The sequence below is a fragment of the Notothenia coriiceps genome, unplaced genomic scaffold (assembly GCF_000735185.1).
Source record: "Notothenia coriiceps isolate Sejong01 unplaced genomic scaffold, NC01 NC01_scaffold00030211, whole genome shotgun sequence".
NCBI classification, from domain to species: Eukaryota; Metazoa; Chordata; class Actinopteri; order Perciformes; family Nototheniidae; genus Notothenia; species Notothenia coriiceps.
The window spans coordinates 619,577-639,094 of NW_011362912.1; the positions used below are offsets into that span (position 1 = coordinate 619,577).

At 41.0% G+C, this 19,518-nt stretch overlaps 1 protein-coding gene across 3 annotated transcripts in view; it reads left to right on the forward strand.

Moving 5' to 3' along the window:
* unc5cb (unc-5 netrin receptor Cb) overlaps positions 1-19,518 on the forward strand; it is a 104,145-nt gene that overhangs the window by 51,091 nt on the left and 33,536 nt on the right. For all 3 annotated transcript variants that reach the window (XM_010787202.1, XM_010787203.1, XM_010787204.1), the window contains exons 2-3: positions 8,080-8,310; positions 14,617-14,760. In XM_010787202.1, coding sequence (XP_010785504.1) covers positions 8,080-8,310; positions 14,617-14,760 — 375 coding nt within the window. The remainder of the gene's footprint in view (positions 1-8,079; positions 8,311-14,616; positions 14,761-19,518) is intronic.

The following is a 19,518-nucleotide window of genomic DNA, read 5'->3' on the forward strand; positions in this document are numbered from 1 at the left end:
CACCTGTGCAATAATCATGCTGTCTAATCAGCATCTTGATATGCCTCACCTGTGAGGTGGGATGGATTATCTCGGCAAAGGAGAAGTGCTCACTATCACAGCAGCATATAGAAAATGTTTTAGATCTTTGAGTTCATCTCATGAAAAATAGGAGCAAAAACAAAAGTGTTGCGTTTATATTTTTGTTCAGTGTACTTTATTCTCATGGTATATTAATGTGGCAGCCTGTTGGATTAATTCTTTTTTATGATGTGGTGATCTGGTTGTCATATCACCCTCTTTCTCTTTGTGTGTTTTGCATTTCGATTTTCTTTCTGTCTTTTCACTGGTGGCAGAAGGGGGCTGCCCGCTGCTCTGAGCCAATTAGCCAAAATAGAGGCATTGCATCAAACCATTGGGCACAGTGTGGGGTCAGAGAGTGCAACACGTCTCCTTTGACAAGAACCGCTCCACTCCAGAGCCTGGCGATCTGTAAGAGGTAGTCAGAAGGCCCTGTCTGGCATTGGGGCACCCAGGGGTGTGACATGTGACAAATGAATGGGCATGCCAGTTTGTGCTAAAAGGACCAGTCGTTATGGCTTCAAATGAAGTCAAGCAAGAGGCTTCTGTATGCTTTAAACTGTATTAAAGTGTTTGTGCATCAGTGAATGTGTGTGTTTGTCAAGCAGTGGGTGGGCTGGGAGGCACATGGGCATGACACATAATCATATTGACACCTGTCATTGAGGCCTTGAAGCATAAAGACAGTTAATTGGGCTTCGCATTGGGACTGTCTGTCTTTGACGCCCTCCTCTACCTCTTTGGAAGGTGCTGTGTCGGACCCACCACTCCTTCCTTACACCCCTTACCCACGCTTGTCTCTCCCGCGGACTTTACTCAGAGAGCGATGTCTTTGCCGCACCGCACTGCACCGTAAATTAGTCCCGAGTGGTGACATGGTGCTTGCTGGGTAATTTGGACAATGGGGCGTTTGACAGCTCACCCATCACAGCTACAGCGCCCCAGGGAGCCACTACTCCTCCTGAGCTTTTCTCTCTCTCCTTGCGCTCTCCTCTCCTCTCTTGGTGCTGATGGAGTGACTCTCTAAGTAGCAGCATCATTCTCCAATCAACCACCAAAATGGCTTTTCATCCAGGAGGGAGCAAATGTGTGGAGGGGAGGGGAGAGGGTGGGAATATACAGTTTAGAGAGAACGTTGAAAAACCATAACTGAAGAGTGAGCGGAAAAGCATTTAGACCCGCAGAAAAACTGAGATTGTAAGTAAAAGCAATAAAATACCAGGATCATACCATGTGAATAAATAGATTAAAAATGTTACTTGGTCATGCATTAAAAAGCATTCAATTAATAGCTACTTTAAAGTAATACAGCTAACAGATGTATACAACATTTCAGTATCAAAGACCAAAATAAAGGAATGGAAAACAGCTTTTTATTTGCCAGTGATAATTACCTGGTGGTACATTGAAGCAATGTGACCTTTGCTCGTCTGAGATGTGATTTGTACATGTTAACCAGTTGTGCAGATGGTGTTGATGTCAATACCACTTGAGCACCATTTGTTCATATTACAGAGATCGCTAACCTATAGTCATTCCATCCCTTTACATAATCATCTTACTTTCTCTTTGTTAGTTATGGGCTGAAGAAGGTGGATACCTCTGGATATCTTACTATGAATAGGGACTATTATATTGATTCTAAGCAATTTATATCAGTTTGTGTTTGAAAAAAAACATTTATCATGCGAAAAATGTATTTTAAAACAATGAAAGTCTGATTTTTTTTAAATGCCATATGCAGTGCCATCTGTTTTCTATTTCTAAATGGTAATTGGACTTAATTTCTATTATTCCACCCATCCATCCTTACCTGACGTTGTGCTTTTCAGTTATCCTACGATTCGCTCAATGGGAGCAACTTTGAGTTCAATGTCTTGCCAAAGGACAATTTTAGATATAATCAGGAAGAAGTAAGAGATGGGTTTTGAACCTCTACCCTTGTGAAATACAGACTCTTCTTTTGAGACAAAGCCGCTCCAATTTATAGATCTTATATTTAGAATGTGGAACAACTTCTTAATTTTATATCCACGTTTTCCCCATTTTTCTTTAATGCTATTACCGGAGGAAGTGTCTGACCTTTTTTTTTTGTTATGAAAATGATGAGCTTTAATTATCATGATGTTTTGACCTTGCCTTTCCGGGTGCTGTGATGGGACTGGACAGACAGTAGCCAAGGCCTAGCATGACCCTGGCAACCACCAGCTGCCTCCTGCCAGAGTGGAGCCAGAGAGGACCGAGTGAAGGTCAGGGATAAGGACCAGAGAGAACGTGTAAACACCCGCGATGAGAAAGACATGACTGGCTGCACAAAGACAGGAAGAGAGTAATGTTGATGTGCTCTGAAATTGATTAACTTAATGACTGCTTTCACGATATGTTTTTTTTTCTGGCTTTTTAATAACCTAACGTCACCACAGGAGATGGATAAATGGGGGAAGGGTAAACACAGCGTACTGTTTATTGGGTAAATGTCCATTTCTTAGTAGATAGATTTGAAATGCTCATCTCCAGTCCCACGACTGCTCTCTTTTCAGCTGTGTGTGTTTGCTCTTTACTGCAGTGGGCTAAATCAATTTGTGAAGATTCATTTTTCCAATTACATCCCATACTCTGGTAAACATAAGACCCATGAATTGGGCCGCTATATAATGCCCTGATTGAATTATTCATTTGGTTTATTTGGCCATTTTTGTGAGCAAGGGCTCTCTCCGGGTCGTTGTGATTCTGGCCTGCATTGACTCTGAGCCGTGAACTGATTGGGAGGTTAATGTTGGAGCCATCTGACTTTCAACTCTAAGGACGGATTTTTCTAGACTTCTCCTCCACTGCTAGTGTGATGGCAAGATTCCCCAGAGAGGAAATATGAGTGTGTTTAGCAGAGAGGCTCAGATAGGACAGGGCGAGGGAGGGGTCACTGGCCACTAACGGTAATCAATAAATACCTGCTGCAGCCAAGCGTTAGGCGGTGGTCCCTTGCAGATAAAGTGTGTAGACACATTAGTGTATATAAAGCAGTTGGCTGGAAAGAGACATTAGAGTGGAAGTAAGCCTCTGCTCACATTGCCTGTTTTTCATGGAGCTTCTAAAGGATTTTGCTTTTAAAACAAAAGCCATACATATTGATTACTGTGATGCACTGGGATGTATAAGTCCAATACTAACAAGTATTGACTAGAAGAGGCCGTTACCATTGATTTATGTTCACTCAATATAATGGGTAGGTGTGCTCAAAGCACATTTATAGGTAGATCTGATTGACAGCCTATTTATCCTGCTTCAATTGACATGACAGCTGAGTGGTTTATTATTCTGCTTGACCACTCAGCTGCAAACCAACTCTTGTCCTTCTCCATTGCGGCATAGCAAAACATTGGCTAGTAAAACTCCCCGGTGTTTGCCTATCTGGTCAACCACTTACTGATATTTTTCTCTATATCTTGAGCGGGAAGATATATAGAAATACATAGAAAGAAAAGTGAAAGGTAGAAGGCAAGAGGGACAGAGATGAGGGTGAAGAGGATAAATAGGAATAAAGCAGGAATGAAGAGGGAGGAGATTTATGCCAGAGTTCATCCTCGTTCATGCTTGACTCTCCCCTGATTGAAGGGAAACATTGGCCCCACTGATACAGTGCTTTCCTTGGGACAATAAATCTACGTGAGTACAGATAAAATAGAGAGAGCTTATCTTGCACAGTGGTGTCAGAGCCCAGCATTCTAAAGCTGTTATCGCAGACACTCGCACACAATATATGGTGTGAGAAATGCAGTCTAACAGATATTCAGCATAGGCGTACAATACAGGAACATAGGTGATAGATCCACTATAGCTCTGGACGTTATACAAAGCATTGAGTGCATAGTGCACAAACTGTATGTGTTAGTGGAACTGCATTTTTATGTGTATCAATTTCACACATAACTCTGCCGTTATTCTTTATAACATTGTAGTTATTGCGTTTTGGATTTGAAAGATTTGGATGGAGACCATATCGTCAGTTTAACTACAAAGATAGACTTCCATTTTTGATGGAAGTCTATCTTGTTTGTGCTCTTCCTGACATGTAATTTCTGCTCATTAGTAATCAAATTTCCAGAACATTTTTCCTGGAACATCGTCTTGGTCTTATTATTGACGTATGATGTCAAACGTTAAAATTACCGGAGCATTTATCTACTGAAGTGCATTTTGTGAAAAGGCGATAAAGGAGAAACTGAAGCCCAGGATAAAAGTCATCGCAGTCTGGAAACTGACTCCCTGTCTAATGTGTTGTGGATGGTTTGTCATCAGTGTTCACTGTTCTCAGCATAAAAGACCTCATTAACGTGACTATGGTATTGATGGTCCGGTAATAGTGGTGTACTGATTGCAGTGGTAAGGGGTAATAAAGATTCAGGAGGTATTGCTGTACAGTAGCTCATTTTAAGTTGTACTTGAACTCCATTTGCTGGATGATTCGTAATATTGGCAGCCAGTGCTCATTTCTAATGGAAACTATTGATGTAAGCTAGTCATTAACCCCCGGTAGTGTCTGAGATTCGGTGGGATGATACTCACAGACAAAGTTAAAGCAAAGACACTGCCAATATAAACTTGTTGAAGAAGTACTCTGTAGGAAACTTGGACTTTGGCTAATTGGACAAGTTGTGTGGGTATTGGTTAGCTGATCACCACATTCTGAGTAGACCAACAGGTTGCAAACTCTAACCTCATACAGTAAATGTGCATCTCTTTGTGTTTGGTGTGGGTGTTGTGCACCTCTCCATGCAACAGTTTATATATTTACATTACATAAATACCGTTTTTTTTGTGCTCAAGATTTGGCTCTTAGTGCACGTTTCTTTAAGAGCTTGGTGTTTTTTTTTCTTACCTCTAAGGCTGTGTTTTTCTTCTGTGTAGGTGTGCCAGTGCACACATTTGGCTTTGTTCTGCTTATGTCCAAACATGTAATCATCCCTTAATATTGCTTCACTCCCACAGCTTTTGAGGCTGACTCAAGCAAAAGAGGGGCTGGCTGCCAAGACCCTCTCATGGCTCCTTTCATCCCACTTGATTAATTCTCATCTTCATTAAATTGTTTTTATCATCAAGACGTTTTGCCTTCTACTTGATGGATTCATTGACAACGAAAGATAGCAAATATTATTCTTTCATTTACTTTATTTTGTGGGCAATACTGTATGCAGCTCATTTAAAACTTTTTGTAGTTGTAATGTGGAACTGATCTAAAATTCAACTAATATTCAATTTGAGTATTAAAATGTTCATTAATAAGACTCACAATATGAATTAGAAAAATTCACCCCAATTACAGAGGAAAATATAATTTAAATAGCTGCGAGGACATATTTCATTACATTTTAAATACTGAATATAGAGGCACATTTTCTGATGAAAATCAAGCCTGCAGAATAACAAATGCTTGAAAATATCCATATTGCATATCAAACAGTGGCGACAAGCCATATTAATGTTCCTATTAAAGGGATAATAAGGGAAAGCTAAAAAAGATAGAGAAAAGCACTTCATTATGCATGTTTCATTCGTAAAAGGAACGTCAGTATCAGGTTTTTGATTAACCATAGCTATATGTTAAGATTACATCATGTTGAACACGGAGCTTCAGAAACCTTCAAAGTTTTTATCATGAAATGTCCCTCATTGCATATGAATGGAGACAGTGGGAGAAGAGCCAGAAAAAAGTAATGTTTCTCTTTGAGCTTCTTGTTGCTCTCAGTATTCTGTTCACCAGGGAGTGAGGGAGGTGTTGAGTGTTGGGATTTGGGGGGTTGGTGGGGGTGGAGTGTGATTGGAAGTAGTCAGGGTCTTTCATTTTGTCATGTGGTGTCTTTTTTCATTTCTGGGCTGATTTTTCACTGGAGGGCTAGTTTCATTCACTTGAATTTATTATTTCTCGCACTGAGGAAGTTGATGAATTTCGAATATCTGTGAGCGAGTTTGTGTGTGCCTCTGTGCGCATTAATGCTCGCGCGGGGGTATGTGTGTGAGCATGTGCGACGTGCAACTTTCAGTGTGTGTGAGGGAGGGACGCTTTCATGGCTGTTTCAGATCTCTCTGCCTCACAGTTTGTCAGAGCGAGGGAGCCGGGAGGGAGAGAGAGAGAGAGAGAGAGATGGAGAGATAATGGGAATGGAGGGTGAAAGAAGGGTAACACAATCTTTAATGAGTTTCCTTGGCTGTCTTTGCCTGTTTCTGGGTCAGGGTCCCCTGACTAAGGATGTGGGTGGACTGAGGAATATGAAGCAGAAAATAACAGACTAAGCCAAGGTCTGCTGAAATAGACTCCTACATTAAAGAGTCATCACCTTCATAAAGACATAAAGGACGACAAGCTCGACAATGTTTCAAGTTTCTTTTCTTGTTTAGACAGCAGAAGATGAAAGTTTTTTAAAACAGCTAATGATCTTCTTCCGGCTCCTGATTGCACCCACACGAACACAAACTGAAAGGAGGTTACTCTGAAAGGTCAGTGGTCACCTAAGGTTGTACTGCCTCTGCTCAATTAGCAGCCGTTTACGAAGTTAGCACAAGTTGTAACTTTTTTCTGATGGGAAGCAGCACACTCACAAACATACAAAGAGAATTCTCCGGCATCATACCGACATACACAAACACTTTCACCACAGTACACAGACAAACCCTCCTCCTTCACAATGACTTTGGTCAGTTTCTGATTGGCTGCCCCTGCCCTTTCATTTCCTAGCAATCAACTTCAATCTGTGGCAGGTATGGAGGGAGAGATAACATTAGAGAGACATCGTGGGGAGATATCTGCTCAGCCGAGACATTATTTAGTGCTCCCAAAGCATCCAGGAGGCAACCTCTGTCAGACAACAAGGCTCCAGCATGTCCACACAGGACTGGGAGACGGGTAGATAGAAGGACATGGAAGAATTACTGATGGGCTGATAAACTCTTTTGCTATCCGAACAGTCTGCCTTCCTGTTTCTGTCCTCCTGTGCTATGTTTCCGTCTGTCTGCCCAACTGCATTTCGATGTCTCAATCTATGTCTGTCTGGCCGAGTTACTTTTACCGTCTCTCTCTGTTCTCCCTCCGTCTCACCTTCAGTTCCTCAGTGTATCGCTCTCCCTACTCTGCCTTCTTTCTTTCCCACTTGTGAATAATTGATGTCTACCGGTTCGATGGTAAGAATAGAACAGTTCTGGAGGTGACAAATGGGTTGGCGTATAGGCTTCATCCTCTTCTCTTCAAAGAGTTAGAAAGTTAGCCGTGCTCGCTCGTGGGCGTGTATGCCCATATATTTGTGTGCTTGCAATGTTTTGTTGCACTGCAAGCATGTGTTTGTGTGTGAGCGAGTGCACGCACATATGCCGTGGTGTGTATGTGATTTAAGACAGGGAGATGAAAGGGAGTTGTAATTACAGGGAAGCGTATCTGTCTAGTGCAGAAGTATCCGAGGAATGGCACAAACTGGGCCAAAAGCCTGAGGTCATTAGATGTGCTGCATGTGTGTGCGCATGTGTCTATGAGCTAGTGTGTGTCTCTGTGATAGAGACAAAAGCAAAGAGAAAGGGAGGGAGCAAGAGAGAGACTGTGAGACAGAGAGAGAGATCAGCTTATAACTTCAGTTCCTCAGAGTCAACCTCTGAACTCTGCTTCTCATTATTGGCTCTGCCTCTCTCTGGTTTCTCAGCAGTAGCTGGTTGTGGTTAGACCGAGCAAGGCCGAGTTTCTGTAAATCCATGCAGCCTTATTGCCTGAGAGGAATCCCAGAATTTCCTGTGCTCTAAAATACACTTGTGTAAACATTCCAAAATATCAAATGATAGGGATTTCACTGTGTGCTGTGTGAGTGGATAATCCCATGCAAAGACTGTGGTTATAATACACTGTCCCTCTGTCTCTTGTCTGCTTTTCTTTCCCACACAACCCATTTCTTATCTCTCTTTCTGGGGATTTCTGCCTCTGTTTTCCCTCCATTCATCTTCCCTTTCATCTGATCCTCACTTCCTCCATCTCTCTCTTCGCAGTTGACGATGACTTCATTGGTCTTGGCGATCTTCCGGAGACATTCCCTTCAGACCCCCCTGAGCCTCTGCCTGTGTTCTTGATGGAACCGGAGGAGGCCTATATAGTGAAGAACAAGCCGGTCAACCTGTACTGCAAGGCCACGCCTGCAACGCAGATCTACTTCAAGTGTAACAGCGAGTGGGTTCACCAGAAGGAGCACACTGTGGAGGAGCGGGTTGACGAAAACTCTGGTGAGTAAAATATTTGTTTTGATGAACATAATGACATCAATTCATACCACATACCACTGCAACCTTTTTATAATTCATGTCTTTTATTTGTTTTGCCAACAATTTCCACTCCTGGTATTTTTATGCTTTGGTTTGACTAACTCAAAACAGGACTAGTGAAAGATCATAGTATTGGTTAAATATTGAATAAACTTAACCTGAAGCATGACACAACATTTATTGTTTGTTATGTCTTAAAATGCACCCCTGATTCCATCCTATGACTTCTGTGTACTGTAAGTGCATCCCACTTCCTGGAAAGGCACACATTTTCAGTATTCAGGTAGCACATGTGGGCATTATTATCTTTTTTGGTGGGTGGGCAATGTCTCTTTTCTTATCGCTCTAAAAGCTAGTTTGTTTGATCAAAAGTGACATCACCTTATCTGCAGGCTGACTAGCCTGATTCAGAGTTTCACAATAAGAAAATCTTTCTTATTTTTTGGGGCATCCTCACACTTCAACTTATTGTGTGTGTGCCTTTGATTGTGTGTTTATGTTTGTACACTTCTAGTGGAAGTAAAGGTAGTGAAGCTCAAGCAGGGTTCAGCCCCTGAAGGCACCAGAGCCATTACACACAACAGCCTAGCACTGATTGGCTGCATTCAGCTCCTTTATAGGAAATTGAGTTATTTCTGTCGCCCACAGGTACCAATCACATCGCATTTACCCTTTTCATCCCACTGTTTTGCCACACACACGTCTGCATGCTCAGACACAGACAACCGGACAGCTGCTCCATCACTTTGATTTAAATGTTTAAGCACACACTTATAAACCCTTCAAGGTCTGTTTGTTGTGTGTTGCAAGTGCTCTTTTACTGAACTATATGAAAAATACAGCATTGTTGCAAGCATATAAAAGGCGTATTGAAAAAAAGACCTGAATGGCAACTTCAAATTCTTTCACTTTGACCTGGTGTACTTTAGGAAGACTTCACAGATCTGAGGATGTATTTCTTGGTTTTGATTATGACAAAGAAGATGGCGAAGGTATCAGTGGTTCTTAGCCTTAATGTCAGAAGGTTTTATGCTAAAAGCATCAACATAGAAAACATCCCACACATCCCACAAGCACCCACTCTACACCGCCATATCCACAGGCTATTTACTGCACAGATATTCATTCATTTATGCCCTTGCGCCCCCCACATAAACACACACACACACACAACAACAACACCGGAGCCCAGTGGATGTGTGTAGCCTTTCTCAACCCACTCCTTTGCTCTCTGATTTCCCCAGATTGACAGAAAAGGAGCACTGATAGAAACTGGCCAGTTCGGTCAATACAACTGACAGTGTAGCTTGAAGAAATGGGATAACTCCCTCTCTCCCTTTCTCTCTCCACACCCCCTGTTTCTGTTTTTATTACGTCCTGTCTCTACGTCTCACTTTCATGTTGGCGAGAGCTCATGATCTTGTAAAAATAATGAGAAATAAGAGATAATGAGATTAAGAAAGTGCCAGAGACTGAGGACAGGAACTGCAAATATCTGTGTTCAATTAGGCTACAGGCGAATCTCTATCCAGATGTTGGAAATGCTCACAAGACAACTGCGTTCTTGCTTCACTTCATATAAATAAACAGGGACAACAGAGAAGTTTGTTTGTATGCATCAAATTAGTTTGGAACTTTAAATAGAGCACCGGTATTGAAAGGCTTAACAATAGGGTTGGAGTTTAAATCTACCAAATAATAACAATAATTTTCATAAAGGCATGCGTCATAGAAAAGCAACTTCCTACTGAAAGTATCATTTGTGTGGCATCAGTAGTTGCAATGTTATTAGCAATAGGGGGCTTGATTCACTGACAGCCTTTCCCTGCACAATGGTTTCACAGCAAGAAACAACTTACCTACAGCTCTCCCTTGGGCCTTTTAAAGAGACCTCATGCCGGTAATATGCCTGTCTAAAGTATTTTTAATTGGATGTGACACAAAGTGGGCCATGTGTTGCGAAAGTGACACTAGCGTGGTTTAATTTCTACAATTTCAAATAGCAATGCTTTGTCGATTTGGGAGTTGAAACACATGCCTCTGATGTAAAAGCAAGCAAGTTGTTCTTTTGTTAAGGTTCAGTTTGCTCAGAATAAGGAAGTTTCATTTGTGTAAACAATTGACCATGAGCCACTCTGATGTAAACTCAGATATTGAATAGGAGCATACATAAAAATAAGCCAGAGATTGCACGTACAAAATGTGACTTAGCAGGAGGCAAGAATGAAAAGGTGTTGAGAAGGAACAAAGCACAAAGGCAATTTTTACAAATGGCCTCCGGCACTGATGATTTAGCTTCAGAGAGTCACTATGTTGTCACCTGAACACGGTACCATTTACCTCCCAGTGTTGAGGGCAGTTGTGAGCAAAACGAGCATTGATCTGAGCGGCACATTCATTATAGTATAGTAGAAACTACTAATGTAATATACACTGGAGACAGCTTGTCACTCTGTTTGAGATATGAGTTAGAAGATCAAAGATGAGTACTCTTCATCTGGTCGGATAATCCCAGCACTTACCCCCCTCCTCCTCCTCCTCCTCCTGAGACTGCCAAGGCACACCTCCTTCAACGACCAATGCCTCCTTTTCTCCCCGACTTGTCTGATCAATAATCTTAGCCAGTGCTAGGCTAGCTCACTTTAATGACCACATTAATAATGAATCATCTCCAATGAGGAGCCTACTCCAGCCTATTAATGGGACCTATTGTACAATCATTTCTGCTAATGGCCACGTTGACGTGTGAAGTAGCCCCTCATCGCTGGTCGTGACATGAGCCACACTTGCTTTGGCCCTCTTGGTTTCAAATTGAGTGGAAGTCTGTGTCTGCTTTGTTGCTATCATTGTAATGCTATACAGTCTACTAAAAGCTGCTAGCTGAGCAAACACATGAAGTCACTGGATGAGGTCAGCTGGCTCACTTCAGAGCCTTTCTCTTCTTCTTGAGTGATCCTGCTGATGTGTTTCAAGTGCACCACGTCAGGAAGAGTTTAATCCTGCTAGTATCAACCATGAAGTCATATAGTCCACTCTTTAGAGTCGTCATCGTCACTTGAAGCTATTCTACGGTACAGAGGGCTTTTCTTACAGACAGATAATTCACAACTATAACCCTATTCAGAAACTTTGTGAGCACACACAGAGAATTAAACGATTCTGGCACGTGTTTTACACCCTTAGAGAATTCATTTTCTTAATATTGTTTCCACTATTGATTTTCCCTCTCCTACTCTGTGTGTGATGTTCACACTTCTATCACATCCATACTTGACATTCCTCAACCAACACTACACATCTTTTCAGACACATTGGCATACAGTACAGACAACCACAGACACACATCCTTGGACCCATGTGGACACACACATACATGCAGAGGAAATTGCGCACACAACAGACGCGGCTGTTCTTCTGCCTGTCGGCACACAGTGTAAATTTTACATGAGAGCTAAGCCGGTGTGTGGGATGTCACTGTGCTTGCTGTGTGTGTGCCAGAACAAGGAGGCTGTGTGAATGCACTGAACCTGAAGTAAAATGGCATGTTTATTTTTTAACCATCCAGTCTCCTTGCATTTTTCATTCAATCACAAATTCTGAGAAGTACTGTGTAAATCCACTTGCACTGTAAGACAGATCCTGAACCTTTGTACACAAATATGAAGTTAATGTGTATTTGGATAGACATAAAAACCGAGCTTAGATGCCGTTTCACTTGGGTAGAAACCTCTATTCATTAAGATTTCTTCTCCATAGCAGACTATATTATGATGATTTGTATGCTTTGTGATACTCGTTCATATCACTATGCAATACAATTCGCCATGAAAGCTCAACTGAATTACATTTTTGGGAAATTAAAGGAACATGGCAATTATCATTTTCCAATCATCTAGGTAAAAGATAAAAATTGATGATTAAAGCTTTCTTGATACATATATTAAAGTATGAGTGAGCTTACGGAATTTAAACTACACAGATTTTAACATTTCAATTTTAAATTACTGGCAGAGGTTCACAGTATGCCTTAAAAAGGTCAATTTTATCTCTCGTTCAGCAGGTAGTGTATCACTTTGTATTGAACTAGATTTCAGGCAAAGATAAGATTACTCATCGAATGAACATTTGAACACGGTGAGTCATTGACCTGATAATGATGTCACATGTATGTCTTTGGTAAGATCAGTTATAAAAAGAATATTATAAAATAGTAAATAACCACAAAAAAAAGTAAATGTAAACAAAACTGAAACATAATTTGTGTATATAATGCATTATATTGTATTGTATTTATCTTTTATTTTATTCCGTATAATGGAACAACTGTCAAGAGAAGCTTCTGTTTCTGATTTAACAAGTCATATAGTTAGCTGGCTAACTTTAATACATTATAATAGTCTACGTTAGTTCACCAACCTAATAATACACCTATGTTTAGACAAGCGTCAGTTAGTAGGCTTCTCTCTGGGCTTTTGACATACAGCCACACCATTAAAGCATGCTCTCTGTGTAGCCCATGTCATTTGTGTCTCCTCAGCAGCCTGAATATTGTTTATGAATTAGCAGGCAATGGTGTTATTTTCCACTAGACTGTGTTGGGGATGTTTAGGAAAAATATATATAAATGTTTCTTTAATTAAAATTACATCCCTGTTTGATTGTCAATGCTAGTGAGCCATGTGACAATAGCTGAAAGCTTTCAGGGAGATGCAGTTTTGTAGTAAGAGACAGCAACATTGAAATTAAATTGTGAATAATAAAGACAGGCTCTATAACTTTGCACATACTGTAACTGCTCATTACGAGAACAGTGAGCATAACTCATTAAATCATGTATTGAATGTACTACAACTACAACAGAAGAATCCCAGTATCTGGCATTATTCCAGCTAACAATGAAAAACAGCTACAGAGCAATTCATCACCAAAACTGAAGAACTGAAGAGTGGGATTAAAAGCTGCAGGGCCTGACAAATAGCGGTTGGTAATACTGATGACAGGATCTGAAGACGGACAACATAAATCTGTAGACCCATCCTTCATGGGAGTAATGGGAATGTTTCCTAAGCACACAAAAGGCCCTTCAGTAGCAACTGGGCATAATTTGAATGTCACAGTCCACTGTAACATCATTGGTACCATGGTCATGAGCATGACAGTTCCAGGAAAATGGCAACTTTACTTATTTTTATTTCCAGTGGGCTGCTCAGGCCCCACATTTAAACGTAATAGAGCAGCACTTTGGGGGATGAAGTGGCATTGGATATCCAACGCATCGTCTCAGTATGTTCTTCTGAAAAAATCTGCCGAATCAAGTCCTGTAAACTGTTTCCAACATGCAATTCAGGTTTTCCTGAGGCCAGCAGAATTAAAGGGTTATAAAACTAGAAGGTCACTCGGAGAACAAAGACCTCTGACAATGTTTCTATAAGCGAAAAATTATACAAAATTATACATCCCCATGTTTAGGGTCTTTTAAACTAAATGATGGTTTTTAGTTGCCTATTCTACACCATACAACTAATTGTTTTAAGTTATAATGCTAACAAATCGAACATTTTTGGTGGGGGTAATCATTTGTATGTCTTTCCGTTTCATGTCTTGTATCAAATTAAGGTGTTCACTGTTGCATAATGTATTAGTCAAGGGTTTCATATCAACATTTTCCTCAGAAGTATTCCATTCAATCAAAAAAAATGTGATCAATTAATCTGGATAAAGGCACGACATTACATACGAAGCATCTGTAACTTCAGTGAATGCGAATGCACCACATACATTAATGTGTGCATTCAAATCCTATGATCGACAGACACACACTGTAGCAGCAGCAGCATAATCTGCTCTAGAGGGGCAGCTGTGGGTAGAGGCATTTGTTTTGGGGATGATTTGTTTGTTTGGGTCCTGGCACCCAGATGAGTAGTAATCAGAGGAGTTAGCAAACAGGATTTTGGTAGCCATGACGCCTCGAATCCTCCCCCACAGGGCCCGGGCCCAAACAGCTCAGCGCTCTGGCATCAGGGCCTAACTGACACACGCACGCACAAATACCAAAGCATGTGATGTGACTGATATAAATGGTACTGAATCGTTTCATGTGATCCAATATTAACATTTTTCGCTCCAAGGTGAAGGAATACATTTTAATGGATTTATTTAGTGAAGGTTTAGGATATCAACTGTTTTATCTTGGTTTGTTTAAGTCGGTCATTTTGTTCTCTTTTGATATCTGCTATAACTCCCTCTCTTTTTTGTCTTTCCTCGCAGGCCTGGTAGTGAGAGAGGCCAGCATAGAGATCACTCGGCAGCAGGTGGAGGAGCTGTTTGGGCCAGAGGACTTCTGGTGTCAGTGTGTGGCCTGGAGCTCTGCAGGGACCACCAAGAGCCGCAAATCCCATGTCCGCATCGCCTGTGAGTATTCTCCCCTCCCTCCATCCTGCTCTTCAGCCCATTATTCCGTCTTTATCGTCTCTCTCATCTTTGCGTTGCTCTCCAAACAAAGTCTCTCGCCTGCCAAGGAAATGCGTCTAGCAGACCGACTTGTGTATCGTGTCAGATTTACAGATTCTGGAGATGGAAGCAGTGAAAAAAAGGTTTTACTAACATGGGACTAAAGTGTCCCTTTGAACTTGAGCTGGTAAAAAGCCGGCAGAATCCAAATCAGCTTCCTTGTGTACAGTATAACCTGGAGGAACAGGGAAGAGCTGCTGCAGTGTTTACACAGAGGCTGCGGCACATGTTTATGCCAGTGTTCCCTCTTCTTCCTGTAGGTGGTCCTCATTTGTTGTCTGCCTGTGCGTTTGTCCTCCTACTGAAATGCATCGCACACTGGTTTCCGAGTAATGACAAACATTTTGTTGCCTCTAAACTTTGGGCTCATTTTAACCGTTTCCCAAAGGATCTGCCAATCAAAATCTGAAAAGTAATGAAACCCCAAAGGACACGGGGAGGAAGGCAGAGTTATAATTTTAGTTATAGTTGTGACATCAAGGGAATGCTTCTGAAAAAACAACACATTGCATATAGTAACACAACAGCTTACACATTGTTGTCAAAACTTCACCGGAAGGGACTTCTTTTACCTAGATCATCAAACTTTCAATCCTGTCTTAAGTTATTTCAAGGTATCGTGACTGACATGTCCTGTTTTGAGGCAAACAGACAGAGGATGCAACTCCGGCTTGCAGTATGCGTTTTAGTCTGCATCAAATATACTGCTGGATAGGGCTTGATAGGGATATCACTTGAGCTTAATGTCTGGCTGGCAACTCAGTGCCACTGTCACAATGATTTTGTTTTCACTTTAAGGTACAGCGGAGCAGCACAGTACGGAGTCAATATCTACGATTTTCACTTCATCTACTTAGAGGCAGTTGGCAATCATATACTTGTCCCTCTCAATTGTTCTCTCATCTAATTCTCATTTTGTTCTCTGCATCATTGTATCTCTTGCTCTCTTTATGCTTTTTTCTGTACAGTTTCTCTTTGAATTCAATGTATCCCATCCATTTTATTCCTCTCTACCTCTCTTTCTAGTCTCTATGCTTTACCCCTGTTTGCTGTACGATGTATCTTTGATTTCAGTGTATTCCCTCTTTTGCAAACACCAGTAGCTCTTCTCATTACGGCTTATGTTATACTAGCCTGGTGAATCAGAATCATCATGCACCCGTCTCCCGCTGAGCCCACTCCCGCTGCTCCACCTCCTATAATCACCCATGATGAGCAGCCTTCCAGCACTAACCTATCCCTCAAATCACAATGGACCCCTCTTCCCCTCCCATTAGCCTCCGCTGAATGGATTAGCTCCTCTCCTGTGCTCTCTCTTCAGGCAGGCTTCTTGTCAGAGCCAGGCTCCATTCTGTTAGGCTAATGGAAACTGGGCTTGTTTTCGTCTCCTCTCCCATCATCTAAACATATACAGTTTAATCAGACTGTGAGTCACAGCCAGCGCTGGCGAGTTGAGCGGTTGTTGTGTTGAAGAACTGGCTTTTAGAATTGCGGAAAAAGACCACTCTGGCTAAGAGTATAGTCGGAGTTTGTGTGTGGCTGTTGGACTAAGAGAGAATCTGTAAATTCCCCGTGATTGCCTTTTCTTCCTGCGACCTCCACAAAAGCATTTTGATTGGCCTCCATAGTTTGGGAGCAGTGATTGCTCGCCAAAGAGAGGCAATAAAAGCATGTGCACAGAAGCAAATTAAATAAGTGAATCAAATCAACTGAAATGCCTTTCAAAAGATTGCAGAGGGTAATGTTTACTGAGAAAGCTGGAAATCAATTTTCTTGTTTGTTTGTGGCCTTTTAATTTTACGAGTACAACATAGTAAAACCTCAACTTTAATGCTGGTGACGTTACTCATTATTTAAAACTTGGTAGACTTCTTGTCATACTTAAGTTTGCATCAGTAAGTAATGATTTACTAAGAGGGGATGTTTCTGAATTGTGAGGCTGGTGTAATTTAGCATGACAAGTAGCTAAACATATCTACTTAAGGTAATGGTTGTCATATGTGTATCCTTCTGAGGGCGTGCAGGGCAGAAAGTGGTTGTCTGCTGGGGAGGGAATGGTGTGACTCCCGCAGGAATGTCGACTCAGCTGGTCCCACACCCTTCAGTGTCCCACAGTATACCGTTCAGGGTTATGAGAAGTGTGGAAAGGAGAGGGGAGCCATAATTTGAAACCCACATCCAATAAAACATACAGTACAGTGCAAAATAATCACTTGCATGCTACTTACTGCGCTTCATCGTGAGTAATGGCAAAGGTTTGCAAATCATGATGGAAATAACACAACAGAAACTGGCTTTTTAATTCTAGTTTAACAAGCTGTAGTTGTTCTGCTGAAAGAAGTATGAGTAATAAAATCATGAATATTTCAAATGTACTCGCAAACACTGGCCATTATTTATACAATATGTAATTCAGGCTATTTTTTTGTAATGTTCAGTACAGTTTTACATCAGCTGGGTAGTAGTTGTGGCTTGAACAGACTGGATGAGAATAAAAGAGTAAAAACATGACTGTGGGTTTTCTAGCAGCACAAACAGGAATCTAACCGTCCAAACAATATTTAATTTGAATCTGCGTGAATTAAAACGTACTGTGTTCCCATTACTAGAGTTAAGGAGGTTGTGTGGCTCCGTAATCAGAGTTTTACTTCGATTGTAAAACACTCTAGTCCAAGCTGAATCTGCTGTGGACCGTGCCAAGGACACCGCCGCCAGTAAAGTGGCTACTGGTCATTCTCAACCACTAAATGGCATACTGCATACTGAGCATCTAGGCCAGTGCCCAGCGGATACTTGCATACTCTCTAGAAGCTTTACTGTATATGTAGAAATAGCATTTCATGTATTACATTTGGCTGTTTGCTGCATATCAAGAAGGAGCTCCTGCTGTTCCTCCTCACCAGTCATACTGTAGCTATTACTTTCTTATATCTGTTGGATGCAGTTTGAACTAGTATCCATGTCTACAATACAATTCTGATATCCAGTCAACAGTGGGAGACCTCTACTACCTTCAACTACAGTACCCCTTTGATACAGTTTTGCTAATTTCCTATCCTATTCATTACCCTTCCTCTCCATCTTAAAAAACAAACAGTTTGTCCTTGAATCAAATTCCACAAAGCTATTTCCCAGAATATACTCCTCCAGTCATTCCTTCTTTTAATTTCATTGCAGACTTTTACTGAAATTGCATCAATTCAACACTCATGCTTTTAGATTTTATAATACATTAAAATGTGTGGAGTTATGGCATATTCCCCTGAAGACACACACACACACACACACACACACACACACACACACACACACACACGCACGCACACGCACACACGTGTTGAATTGGGACAAGGGAACTCATTGAATTTGTTATTTTAAGGTTCATTTCAAATAAAAAATGAACCTTAAAATGACTATAGGTATTCTTTGTGGCCCCCGGGTGTATCCTCCTGACGATGTATTCTGTAATGCGAACATGATATAGTTTCTCCTAAAGGCAAAGTGGAGCACTATGCTCAACAGTGAAATGTCTCAATTTGAGTGCAATGTCTACTTATGTAATACCCATTGAACAAAAAGGAAAGCAAGTGATGACATCGTATTGTACCTCCATCTTGATCAGGTTTTAGGTGATGGCTCTTTTTATCGCATGAAGTGATGCCTAAAATAAACTTTTGTGAAAAGGTTCTGTCCTTACCATAGCTGTTCATTGATGAACAGTTATTTATTATGATAGACACTGTAGCATATTCCATTTCTATAACCATTGTACCCAAGAATATTAGACTTGTAATGGGCAGTCTTCTTTGATTTTTAAAGCACAAACTCTGCCATACAATCTGTGTCACTGCACATCTGTAGGTGCTTCAGTCTACCCTATACTCGCATGAATTCAAAACCAATTTGCTATTGTAAAGCTATCTAATATCATAAATCACTTTTTTATCCAAGCACACCATGTCAATAGTTGCCCATTACTGTATTAATGGTGTTCTTTGAAGAAGAATTGCCTTATCTTTTCCAAAGATTGAATCACTAAAACACGTCAATTCTGGGTTTGTTTCCATGGACACAGTTAGGTTTAGGTAGAAATGTATTGGTACAACAAACTTAGAAATAAGAAAATAACACAGACTCCCAACCTTTTAGTTTTACTGTTGCATCCTTTGTGCTTTTTTATTAGAGCTGCATCGCACATAACATGTATATCTCTCGCTTAGTTCAAAGGTTTGAGCTTCATTATATGGTTCACTTTATTCTCTCAGTCTCTAGTTCTCTCTTCTCTTCTTCTTAAGTCATTCTTATCTTGACTTATCTTTTCTTAGCAGAACTGCCTTGCCTTAGCGATGGCAGAGTTCAGTTCACGCCACGTTCTATATAAATGTTATGTAAGAAAAACATGTTATTTTAAAGCATACTGTGGTGGATGTGGTTACTGCTTTAGATTGAATGTGTCAGTTAAAAGGCCAAAGAGTGTTTGCCAGGAATATTGTGAAGGCTTTAGAAATGTTATATGTGGAGTTTGGAGGTTTTGATTGTAGATTTGATGCTTCAGTGACTCCAAAGCTCCCAAATAGTACTTCAACTACCCATTAAGTCAATTTTCTCTCTCTCATCCCTCCCTGATGTTGTTGTGTATGATGCCCGCTGCCCCTGTCT